General features: G+C 43.0%; 1 protein-coding gene across 6 annotated transcripts in view; it reads right to left on the reverse strand.

Annotated features, from left to right (window-relative positions):
- kiaa1522 (KIAA1522 ortholog) overlaps positions 1-11,787 on the reverse strand; it is a 34,301-nt gene extending 22,514 nt beyond the window's left edge. For 2 of the 6 annotated variants that reach the window (XM_018701387.2, XM_018701383.2), the window contains exons 1-2: positions 11,644-11,773; positions 10,589-11,058 (exon numbers count right to left, since the gene is read on the reverse strand). In XM_018701387.2, coding sequence (XP_018556903.1) covers positions 10,589-10,820 — 232 coding nt within the window. In that variant the 5' untranslated portion in view covers positions 10,821-11,058; positions 11,644-11,773. Of the gene's footprint in view, positions 1-1,684; positions 2,366-10,588; positions 11,059-11,229; positions 11,344-11,643 lie in introns of those variants that run through there. The other 4 variants (XM_018701385.2, XM_018701384.2, XM_018701386.2 and 1 more) reach the window with 4 other exon arrangements.
- Between the last annotated feature and the right edge of the window lie 1,761 nt (positions 11,788-13,548).

Raw genomic sequence — 13,548 nt, forward strand, 5'->3', positions numbered from 1 at the left:
ATGCACACAGAGTTTTTTTTGTACGCCACATGGACACACACAAACACCACCCTGTGATAAGAGAGGTTACTTAACTGCCCAGTGGTTTTCACTGACCATACCACCATATCATTAACATGCAGGGGTTCAGGGTTCATTAAGGTCAGCTCTCTCCATGGAAAACAGTAGCAGTACCAATTTCAGCCATGTTGGAGGAACATAAGATGAACTATCCAGACAATAATACTGATAATAATTATACAAGTATTGGCTTCAGTATAAAACTGTTGCATCATCTGAAAGTGAAACTGCATCAGAAAACACACCCTAAAGAAAAAGTCTTTCACCAACTGATTAATCCTGGTCTGATTGTTATTGGTGTTTTTGGTTGGTTCTGCTAAATGTTGGTCATGTTTCACGCTGTGTAATGACACAAGTGGATAAATGCATTTGGTAATACTCTAATGCACCAACTCCAGCTAATGGCTATATTACCATGACAGCCGTCTTCTAAAAAAGGAAACGCAGATGTCTAGCAGTGGCGTACAAACTGCTCCACCAGTCTTCACATTTATTCATCACTTTATTTTAAAATATCAGCTTGACGCAAACCCAAAAACTTTTGTTGTAACAGTGGGCATATTTCATCAAAACTTTGCCACACTGACTCAGCCTTTTGGATCTGGTACAAAATATCTGCCAAAAAATGCTTAAAAGCATGTAAAGTTTCCATTGTGTGTGAGGGTACATTACTGACACCAATTGCCAGTCCTTGCCAAAGCAACAGTAAAAATGGAACAGAAACTTAGATGTGTACAGTTGAAATTCGTTAAATGCTTCATGAAAGCAAAAATAGCCCTGGGTGTGGACAGAAGACATGAAACAGAAAGCAACACCTCAGAAAAAGAAAATATCAACAGCAGCCTTGTGAAAGACAAAATCTCAGTGGCAGAATATTATCTGACAATCTGTCTGTATCATTGTGAGCCTGTGTTAAACCTGTTAGTCAGGTGGTTTTTGTTGCTTCAGGGACTGTTAACAGAGACAATGATCAGTGTGGGACAGGCTAGGCTCTGTTTTCCACCGCAGGTATAGTGGTCTGGCAATAACAGCTCACAGGATGATAAAATAATACTCACTCCTAACAACAGGATCACTCACACACACACACACATACACACACACACACACACACACACACACACACACACACACACTGTGCATTGAGATGGTTGGAAAAAGAGCTGTAAAAAAGGCAAATTCTGTCTTCAATTAAAATCCTCTGTTACCCCACTCATCTGTCAGGAAACAAATCACCAAAACAAAAACAAGGAAAAAACTATCTTGCCCACACGCAAACATACACACATGCACACCCACACACACACATACACATAGAACCCTCTTCTGCACAGTTGTGCAATAAGCAGGAAGCCTTGAAGCTGACTAAGGTAAAGTCAGCATGGGAATATTGTCACTCTGCAGCTAAAAAGCTTACTGTAGGAACTACTTCACATGCACATGACCACACACACACACACACACACACACACACACACACACACACATACACACACATGTCCGATTCTAATCCCTGCACACACAGTCAGATTTTACAACAAGAATAACTTTCTTTTTCTATCACAGGACTTTAAATGAACATTTATGATGACATCCCTTCCAAACCACTCCGCGCTCCTCTTACCTGTTTTCAGTTTGTCTGGACGGCCAAAGAGCCAGAAGCCTTTTGGTTTTTCCCGGACGGGGCTCAGGAACGGGGGCGCAGAGAAGTTTTTCTCTGTCTCTACCTTCTTCTTCTGGATGCTGTTCCCCATCCTGGGGCAGTTCCTGAAGCCCCTAAAGGGGGTCTATCATCTTGTTGCCCTGTAACATTACATCTACATTCCTTCTCTTCAGAGCTTCCCACAGCTTCCCCTCACTCTCCAGCGTGAAAACACACCGAGTCAAAGTCAATAACGTGCTCCTGAATTCCCCAGTGGTCAAATCATTCCTGCTGATTCAGTCCTGTTGACACACGTACACACCTTGGTATAGTGTGGGCGCGCTAAAGACCCACTGACACCATTCCTATAAAACAAATAGGCTCCGGCTGTAATGCTATCACACACACAGATCCACAGCACAAAAATGCAACACAAACAGTCCAATCAGCCCTATTCTCCGTGCTGACACACTTCTAATCATATACATCCAGCTGCCGGAGCAACGGCAGCATCCAGCACTGACAAGCTCACTACCAAGAATGTGTATGCATCTATGTGTGTCATTGTGTGTGTGTGTGTGTGTGCGCGTGTGTGTGAGTGCCCCTCCCACTCTCTGCCTCTGAGATCGCCGTGCTCCCAAGCTGAGCATTCACACAGCTGAGCATTTCCAGGCTTGAAGAGGGGTAAAAACACAAGCACACAAACACACACACTTATCTTCATCACCATATAGCTCATCAACTGATTCACACACACTGCTCTCTAATGGTTAATGGAACACTTCAGCTGTGTACCTCCCCTAATTTCCTCTTTTAGCGAGCAGTCATCAGTCGTCTTTATTGCAAACCATTATAAGTACAGCCGACAGCTCCTGTCAACACAATGTGGTGATGGAGAAAACACAGATTCCTCTGTCAGAGTCACACACACACACACACACACACATACATACGCACACCCTGCCAGCTGCTGACAGGAAGAGAGCAGTATGTATCAGTGGTGTTTATGTGCAGGAATGAGTAACAAAAAGCAGGAATAAACACTGAGATACGGGCAAGAGTGGAAACTAAAAACAGCAAAGGGATGCTCAATAATTCAACTGACTTCACAGGTGCGGCTCTGCTGTTTGGCACCGTTTGAAACTCCTCACACACACGCACAGACACACACACACACGTATGGATGCACACGTACAGATAAAAACTAGAAAGAGCAGGATATATGCCAGTCAACTAGTCAGACAGATCAAAGCTTGTTTTGAGATGAGAACATTCCAGTTATGCTTAGAGGAAATACAGATGCAGAGCCAGATGGGCGAGTTACAGAAATAGAGATGACGGGGGATTCCAGAAAGGCAACATTAAGTTATGTTAAATAGAGCAATAACACAGAAATGGGAGAAAATATTCAGCAAACATGAGGAAGCAAATCACTAAAGTGTGCCAACAACCCCCGAATCTTTACTGTAACTAATCATCTCCCTCATTTCTTATGTTCTGTTTACCTCCACCTCCTCCTATCTAAATATGAACATATCCAACAATGGCAGGGTATGTCCCACACTGATGACATCAAGACCTCTGCCATCACTCGGTGGCACCACTTCCCAGAGCTCGTGGATCGATAGCAGTCATCCAGGAGGTCAGTGAGAAAGACATATGGAGGAGGAGGAATGATATGGACACCATCAGCGCGTAGCATGCTGCCACATCATATGAAACTGAGATTCCAGATTGGAAGAAAACGGGAGAAGGAAGGGGAGAGTGATGATGAGGAGCAAGCGAATGAAACCACACTCTCCTCATCGTGGTCACCCTGATCACGTTTCTCTCCCATCCCCTCCACCCCCTACCCCTCTGATGTGTGGAGAACTGGTGGAAGATAAAAAGCCTCCAATAAAAAGCAGATTTACTGACTGTAGGAGGATGGGAGGGTGGAGGGGGGCAGTGAGAGAGGGGAGAGCTGCTAGGCTGCTGGCCGAAGAATTTACAATCCCTTGTAGAGGAATCGATTCATTTCTTAAGAGCAGGAGAAAATTACCGGGAATTTCCAAATATGAATATGGATGCTTGCAGTGACAGCATGCATATAAATGTATCTGTGCAAGAGACAGAGGGAAGATGTGAGAATATGATATCACTCACTGCAAAGTGTAAAATGATCCGCAATAAAATGCTTAGAGAGAGATGTGCTCTTAATGCAGATCAGAACCGCACCCAGTACATTTGTGCTGGTAGAGTACCCCCAGCTCGCTATCTCATCTGTCATAGAGCTATGGAGAGTGCACTTAGATAGTTCGCGAGTCTCTGTGTGTGTGCTGGGCACACTGTACCCAGCCTTCACCTACGAGCTGCGATGCAACGTGCCAAACATGCCCCAGATACATTTAAATATGAGCGTGATCAAAGTCTGTGTCATTGTCGAGAGAGATTTCAGGATTTGACGGCTGCAGGGAACTCAAAGGGAAGCACAGAGAGTCAGTCTGTGTGTATCTGTGTGTAAGTGTGTGTGTGCTCATGCGTACATTAAAGGACATTGGTGTAAAGGAATGCCGTTGTCAGGGAATAGTTGTCAGGGAAAGTGGTTGTCAGGGTGACCATTACTGGGCCCAAGACAGGATTAAGGAATCAACCTTTCTAAATGTTTGTGTGTGTACTTTCATTAATGTGCACCTGAGAGTAGAGAGGTCTGAGACTAGTGGCCTGAATTAGAACACAGATTGACCTGTATGACCTTGATGGGATCTATTCACCTTGGCCCCAGTCTTGAGTTAAATCCATACATTCAATAAATCTGCCAACATCAGCCAAGCACTCCCATCTTGTGGCAAGACTCTGCTATCACAATAAAAACCCCTAAGGCCTATACAGTACAGTGACACTGATGCAAAGCATTCAAAACCCTGCTCAGTCAATAACATTCAACTGCAGAGCTACAGTTTCAACTCAGTCTAACCAGTGCCACCTACTGGCAAGAAAAGCAGAAGCAAATGTCAAAAGTGCCAGTGTGCGCCATCTACAGGCAAGGAAAGTAATAAGCCACACAACTGCAGTTTGTTTCTGTTGCCGTTGCTGTTGTTGTGAGTGTGTACACGTGTTGTTGTTGTTTGTTTTTTCAAAATGTAAAGAGCTTTGTTGACTGCAGCGCATTTTCTGCTAAACACTGTGAAAAGTACAAAGTTCACACCACTGTGAATGACACTGTTAACTACAAACTTGGGTGATATTTATTAGTAGAATAGTTGGTCAGATGACTTCAGACATAGAAATTTAAGCTTTCTCTCAAAAAGTTGAATTTTAAGACCTGTTTCTGTTTCCATGTACAAAAAAGCTATAAGCAAAGCTACGAGCTGAATTGTTTATTATTATTTTATATCCACCAGAGGTCAGTGTGAAAGATTATGTCCCATTGGAGTCTGCTAAATACAAGTATGTGAGCTTGAGAGTTTGTGAGGCCTCAAGAGGCCAGCCAGATGATGATTCATAATGTGGAACTGCTGCTTAAATCAGAAACAAACATTAGATAAAGGGACATTGGTCAGTGTTCCAAGATATTTTACTGAGCTCAAGGCCTTTAAACATATATGGCTCTAAATGTCACTTAACTCAAGACTGACTGAATTCCTGGGTTACTTTGTCATCGTCTGGTCTATTCTTCTCCTCACAGAGGAAAAAATTCAGAAATCGAGAACACACAGCTGGATCAGGTAAACAGTGTTCAACAGGTGTATCTGTTACAGCATGTTACGTAACAGGAGCCACACACACACACACACACACACAAGCCCAGTCTTGAGGGTAAATCAGTTGTATATCCCTGAGTATACAGACTCCCACTCCCTCAGTCCCACGCTGATGTCTTCCAGCTGCTTCCCCACCACATCAAACACACTCCATCTCCTATAAAACAACCCATTAGCTCTTATTCCATAAACAATACCTTTGGAAAACCGATTTGGATTTTGATCACAAGTCATTTAACTAACCCCTTCCTGAGTCTGTCTATAATACATGTAATTTGCATGGGCTTGCCCAAAGGAATATGTGTGTGTGATACTCCAAAAATACTACAGTAAAATTATATTAAAAATGCTGTAATGAGTTATAAATAATATCCTATTGGCTGCAGTGCAGATGACAAAAACACAGATGTACATCTCCACATTAGAGTGATTTTTCAGTGGGCTTTACAGTGGGTTTGCTATGCATGTGTGGGTGTGTATTGGCATTATATTAGAAACTGTGAAATTAAATCTGATGAACACAGAAACACGAACAGTGACCTCAATTCTTATCATGCTTTCCTATTCTCACTCTGTCATCTCCATCTTCACTCTCCCACTCTGCTGCAACACATCCCTCCATGCCACTCTACTGTAAATCCTCACATTATACGTGACCCGAAAGACGATTAATGTTTCCCTCAGACATTGCAGGCAAGACCCTATTGCTGCCACAGTAATGTGGCTCCTCACAATGCCGTCGCCTGGGAGACGTTTACCTCACCCGGCGTGGCTTTAGGTCTGCGGTGATGGATGAGGGTATGGAGGTATCTGCTTACCCAGGTAAAATTACCTCGCTCATCAAAGTGTGCGTGGCTGTGTGAGTGTGAGTGGTGAATGATGTGCGCAGGGGATATTGTGCAGTTGCATTAAACTTTCACACTCCTCCCTCTCTGCTGCATGCCTTTCTTTGCCCTCCACTCACTGCCCTCTGTATTAAAGCAGCCCTGAGTTGTGGCCTGTAATAGAGCTAAAGCTGTGTACAATGTTCTCTGCGTAATGAGATGTTTGCTCTTCAATTACTTTAGCTAGGTCTGTAATCTTCATTACAGTTTGCTGAATCTACACACCCTGACTGTGTTTTGTGATGTGGCAGCCCCACACACACACACACACATACTTGTACGCCTATCTTTGTGGGGTCCCGTTGCTGACATAATGCATTCCCTAGCCCCTTACCCTGAGCCATAACCCGAAGCCTTAACCCTCAAAAAGCCATTTAAACTTGTGGGGTCCGGCATTTTGGTCCCCACAAAGCTGTCAGACACCCCAAGTATAGTGGGCTACCAGTTTTCAGACCTCACGAATATGGTAAAATAAACCCAGGCGCACAGACACATGCAGATAGAGAAAATCAGGCGGAGAATGGGATCCATAACAAACAGGTTTACAAGGCCTGCATTTGTGACACAGTAAAAAGTGTCCTCATACAGACATACATGGCTTCACACATGCAGAAAACAATGACAACACACACAGACACACACGTGGAATCCCAGGGTTTATGCAAAATGACCTCACTGCTCAAACAGCCAGCTGAAGATGGGCTGTGCTGGACAAAGCAGGTAGTTGCAGGGGCTCTATACGCCCTTGTGTGTATGTGTGTGTGTGTGTGTGTGTGTGTGTGTGGAGGTGATGTAATGAGTGCCGGGTCTGGGTTGGCGCCGCCCTAAGCCCAGCAATATGATGATGACACACACAAACAGAGATACTCTCTGATACAGGGTAGCACTCGGTCACACACCCTCACACACAGCGCTGCAGACGTCCACACGTACACACTGTAAACACACACTGATTACACAATAATAAGCAGTGAAGACCAACACACCCACACTGGTGCTGAATAAAGGATGTTAGGCAATCTGAGAAGAAAATCAAAAACAGTAATATGTGGTAATGAATAGGCAAAGACTACAAAATCTGACACAAGACAGATACATGTTTGTGTGTGATTGTGTGTGTGCGCGCTCTGCAGTCGCTCTAATTAAAAAAGCATTGAGAGACTGTTCCCTAAGAGTCCTCTCAAGGCTGAATGGGGCTTTGTGATTCGCTGTAATCTCTCCTCTTCATCGCATAACTCTAGGCCCAATCTGGCATCCAGGCTGCCGTGCCTGCGTACATGCACACTAACAGACCTTGACACACACACACAGACACACACACACACACACACACACACACACAAACCACTCTGATACACAGCTCCCAGGAATTCAGCACATCAAAGAGTGTTATTTTTTTATAGGAGAGGAATCTCTCTGTAAAATGTAGCTGGCGGTCAGTGCTGGACCACTGGCTGCTGGATCACAGAGGAGCAGAGCTCAGCCAGTCATGCAGGGATGACACGGCCAAAGTAAACCCACCAACAAAGACATGTTACAGAAAGAGCAACATGTAAGTAAACCATTAGGGGACAACACAAAGACATACAGTTGATGGCAAGTTTATTTTAACTACAGGAACAAAAAGGAGCTGTGTTATAAGAGACTAAATATTCTTTGCATGACTACACAACTATCCCTCTGTTCTGTAAATGGAGAGAATCTCAAAGTAACCTGTAGCACAGTATGTAGGATGGACAGTGTTGTAAACCTATGTGGGATTGAAATCACATAATAAACCAAAACAATACTAGTATAGTCATATAGACCACACAGTTACACAAGGGGAAGTACAGGGATGTGTGTTAGTGCATGTACAGGTCTGGAGAAGTGAGCGTGTGTGTGTGTGTGTGTGTGTGTGCATACTAAAGCTCTATCTTGTCAGATTGGTAAAGTCACCCAGCAGGTTCAGGAAGAATGAACCGCAGCAGCGAAGCGAAGAAAATAAAGGTGCAATGTGCCAATTATTTACTGGTGGGAAAACAGGCTTCCCACACTTTCTCTGTAGGAGACAAAGTGCCAAAGAAAACAAGACAGTCCAAGCTTAACAATTTGTTCACACACACAGGTGAGACAGAAAGCGCCAGCTGTTCATGTTGGCGAATTGAGGAACAAATCACTCTGCCAAACAGTATGACTGTTCCTTTTGTCGGATTAAGATGGGACTCCTCACGCTCCTGTGTCATGTCTACCTTTCACTTTCTGTTTTTAGGATGTCTCTAATTTTCTCCCAAAAATAAAACTTGTAACTGATTGTAAACCTATCTGCAGTTACAGCTGGACCTATAAACAATCACAATCAGTCAACAGACAAACCGGCACAATACACACCAGATATTAAACACAAAATAAAACAATTATCCTGCAATATACATCAAAAATGCTGTAAAACAATAACAGAATACAGCCAATGGGCAAAAACCTCAGTCATTCTTGCTTTATGTCCAGGTCACATTTAAAGCTGCAATGCCTGGCCTAGCTGGATGTTCCTGTGAACTGTTCCTCGGACATGCTTGACTGTGGTCCTCTTTGGGCTTAAAATGGGAAAATCACTGAGACAAAATGCCAAAAATATGGTTCCCACGAATTCTTAGCATCAGCCTTTCACCACATCCTCTGCTTGGGAATTATTAGCCCTACTACTAGTTAATCTTTGGTTTTAAATGGAGTCACTGGCTGTTACCCATCCAGTGTTCATAGTTCTCCTATAGACCTTACAAAACCACAATGTAAGGCATAACAAGGGATCAGTGGAAGTCCCTTTTAAGCGGAACGAGCACAAAAACCACAAAGGAAACCATCCAAAAAAAGTTCTGAAAAAAGACTGAATCTGAATTTCCAAGAGTTGCTGGATAGTTACTACAGTAACACACACACACACACACATACAATGACAGAGGAGAAAGGGATGGCTTTAGAGGTGGAACAAAAACAGGAAATGGGGACTGTGGGTAATCTCTGTGCTGCCGACCAAGCAAACGCATCAGTAAACAGAAAAAGGGGATTAGACCCCTGTGTCAGTCTACGTGTGTGTGTATGTGCATTTCACTATTTCCAGGCTACAAATGTACAGACTGATGTCCAGAGGATAACTAAATCTCTCTTAACTTTCCATCTTAATCCAACAGTCAACATATTTCTCTTTGATTACAACAGACAAAACAAGACAGAATTATAAAGGAGAGTTGCCAAACAATCAAACCATGGCTTCAAAACTCTGATCCTCAGCTAAGCCTGAACCTGACAGAACTTGTATGCCCTGCTTATCACACACAGACACAGAAATTCTCATTAGTATCAGGCTGATTAGGAAGATTATCATTTTTCTTATTTCAAAGGCAACTAGAGAGACACAATAATCTTTGTAATTATACAAATGAACAAAATACATTTCCTTCTTTAGGAAAATTATTTTTAAAATTATATCAAGTTTCTATCACATCTCAAGTGTTTTTTAAAACAAGTATTTATTGATATTTTCAATGCCCACTTGGGGGCAGCACAACAAACTGTAACACTGTCATATTATTTGTTAAGTTGTTATGGCAACTGTATAAGCTCACACATGTGCATTTGAACACCCAACAGACGCAGGTTAACATTAGCATTCATTTATAGCTGTGTTTTTAGCTACCTAGCAAATATTAGCTCATTTTAGCTCTATTTATGTCTCCACCATCAGGTGAGGGAAATACGTGGCTCTTTAGCTGCTAAACGCTCCACTATGCTCACCAGCTGGTCGTTAACTTTGTCTGCTGACCAGTTCTGGATAAGTTGCGTACAGTGGCTATTTTGCTGAAAACAGCTGCCTGCCGTGGCTAAAAATGGGGTTCATGGGAGCAGTGAGAGTCAACCAGAATAGTAAAGTTGTGTGGAATAAAACCAAAACAATGAGGTGAAAAATGAACTCTTCAAGAGATGAGAATTCATTGTTAATGTAAAATACTTGTTACTGTGGCATCAGTGATATTGCAAATTAATGATATAATCTTATTATTTTAAAATATGCTTTTTATATTCACAAAACAATTTAAAAAATCCATTTAAATTTCTCTCATTCACTGCTATTTAATCTCATTTCATACACACATCTTTTAACGACCCTGTGATGGTCAAAGAATATTATACATGTGCCAAAGTCTTGACATTTTAACTCTATTATGTTTGTTTGGCTGTTTTCTTGTGTTGTCTAGTGTAGTAAAACACCACACCCCACTCACCTTTCGCAGGGTCATGATTCTGAAGTCCCAGTTTGGCATCTGCCACACCAGTACCAGTTCGGTTCAGTCCATTGCCGACGCTCTTCTTCCTCCGACTCCCCTTTAACCAGCTGAAGGCCTGCCCCAGGGAGCTTCCCTGCTTCCTCTGCCCACGCTGAGCCCTCGCCTCCCTGGCTAAGATCTCAGTGATGTCCCTAGGCACCAGGTCACCTGTCGACCTCCTCCGGGACATCCTGGAGGTTGGTCCTGGGAGCTAAGGCCTGATACCTCCGCTTAAATCAGTGTGTGCCTTCTGTCGGAAACAGCTTACAAGATCTGAAATCTCCCCTCCTTTGCAGGGTTTGATAAACCCCTCTGTCCCTCTTTGGCCTTGCTCAGTGTCTCTGTTTTTCCTGTCTGTCACCACCTGGGACAACAATGAGATCAGCAAAATGAGAGAGACAGGGTGAGATGGAAAGAGAGAAAAAAGGCTGAAAATGAAAGCCAGGGGAAGTACAGAGTGACACGAGAAAGCAAGAAAAAGACAATGAAAGAGTTATTTTTGTAATTAGAACAGAGAGATTCACTGCTAAGTCAAACTCATGTAGGATTATTACAAACCAAAAAGGTAAAAATGATGAGGATAGAAAGAGAAAACATACCGGTCTGACAATGTATCAAAACCAAGAGCATTCCCACATTGCCCTACTAAAGTTTTCCCTTCACTCGTCCGCCCCCACTCTCCCTCTTCCTATTCTCTCATTTTTGTGTTTGTAGAGGACAAGCCCCAGGGAGGAGAACTGGACCTCTGCAGCGTCTATGTATGTGCGCGTGCATGCATGTGTGACATGTGGTTCACATCAGCAGAAAAGTGTGTATGGCAGAGTTACAGAAGAGAAAGAAGCTTAATTCAATAAAACTAGCAGCAGAAAATACTTTAAAACCATACTTTTTACTCTATGAAGACATACATACAAAGAAAGCAGAAGAATGTGTGCAATTTCTCTACATGGTGTCACGCTAAAAAACTGTGCAAAATATGTGCTGTGAAATGATCAGACATCTATACAACTTACTCTGCAAACGTCCTGTCGTCTCCTCCGCTCCCCTCTTCTCTCTCAGCCTGAGAACAGCCTTGTGGGGCATGTATGTGTATGTGTGTGTGTGTGTGTGTGTGTGTGCGTGTGCGCCTATGTGTGTTTAGCTGAGTGAATGAAGCTCCATGCTCCCTGAACAGTCAGTCCCTCCCTCTGTATGAGAGCCAGCCTCTCCTCCCACCTCTCACAGTGCTGTTAGGAGTTAGGTACTCCACTCCAGTGTTGCTGCTTCCCCTCACCTTCCAAACAGCTGGGATTTAGTATTTTAGTGTTAGTGTTGAGTCCTTTACTTTACTTTGTAGTTTCTTGTCATGCAGTTGGCTCTCCTTTTGTATTTTCTCTTAGCCTCCTTTCCGGGGATCAGGTGCAGTCATGTCAGTCTCCCTCAGGAGGGGAACCCCTGGGTCACAAATCATCATGGCAGCTAGCAAGGAAAAATACACACCTTGGATCAGTGTATCCATATTATAACACAATACAAGACAGCAAGCCTGGTGTTATTCTTGTGTAGTTTTCACAGAGGGGACAGGGTATTTTTGTTTTCTCTTAAAGAAAAAAAAGATATTAAAAAGAAAATCTGATGGTAAAGTTCCCTGGAAAACTATAGTACAGTCCAGTGTTAGAGGGTGGTCTGGCAAAGGTGAAGAGGTTCAGCTTTTTCTGCAGCTAAAAAGGGAGTGGCTCTGTCCTGTCACAGAGCAGCCAGGTGGAAACCTGATACCCCTTGTTAAAAATAACTCACCAGCATAATTAGACCGCTGGGTAGGGTAAGACCGCTGGGTAGGTAAGTCACCAGAGGCCAGTTACCTTTAAGTCTTGTCCAGTTGCACTCAGCGTCAATACAGAAGCTCTGCCACTGAAATCTGAAGGTAATTTCAAATTGTGTCATGGTGGGGACGAGACAAGCTCATGACTAGAATGTGCGTGTTGTGTGTGGGTGGGTGGGGGGCGGGTGATAATTGTCAGAAGTGGGTGGATTGCATATATGTGTATGTGTGTCGTAGGACTAGCTCATCTGGTTTGAATGTGGAGGGGACCCACTGGGGAAGGGAAGGGGGAGGCAGGAGGACAGGAGGTGCCTGGAGGGATCAGACTGAGACTTACCTGTGACTATGATCTACAACACAATTTGTCAATTAGCAACAAGAGCCTTCACTGAACTTATGGTATATTTTATACTAATGGAACATCACAGCATTTTGTAATAATTGTAGTATCTCTACCCAAAGAATGTAGATGTGAATGTTGTTGTTAGGCATCAGCCACTTTCAGCAACCAAACTGTCAGAAAGCAACAAACAAACAAACGAAAAAAAAAACACCTCCATCCTCTAGTAGCCCTATACTCAAACAAATAACATCATGGAAAGTTTGTAAATCCAAGCAGAAATCCGACAGAAATACCACTAAAGAAGTAAGACATCCCCATGCAAAATACAGACATAATAATAATGTGTTGGCATTTGTTTTGCTAGCTCCATCTCCTGGTTTTAGCTTTAACAACTAAAATAAAAACCAGAGCACCTGGCTCAACAAAGCCTGTCAATAGTCGTTAAGGAAGACGAAATTTTTACCCTCGCATCAGATTTCCAGCTTGTTCAGAGATTTAAATCAATCCCTCCTCCAGTCACAATGCTCCTCTATTCTCTCAGCTGTGGCCACTATTGATTCTTCATATGAAGAGGGTCATTTTCAAATCCTATACACGTACCTTCCATGTACCTTCTTCATAAACCTACACTCTGGACTCCACTTTCTGGTCACCTTATTTGCACGTACTTTTTCATCTACCTCACTGATTATCACCAATTTCCTATATTACAAACTGCACTTTTATGTTTATTACAGAGTTTTTTTTCATGCTGATTGCAACACTTTAATTTTT

This window comes from Lates calcarifer, linkage group LG3 (assembly GCF_001640805.2).
Source record: "Lates calcarifer isolate ASB-BC8 linkage group LG3, TLL_Latcal_v3, whole genome shotgun sequence".
Classification (NCBI taxonomy): domain Eukaryota; kingdom Metazoa; phylum Chordata; class Actinopteri; family Centropomidae; genus Lates; species Lates calcarifer.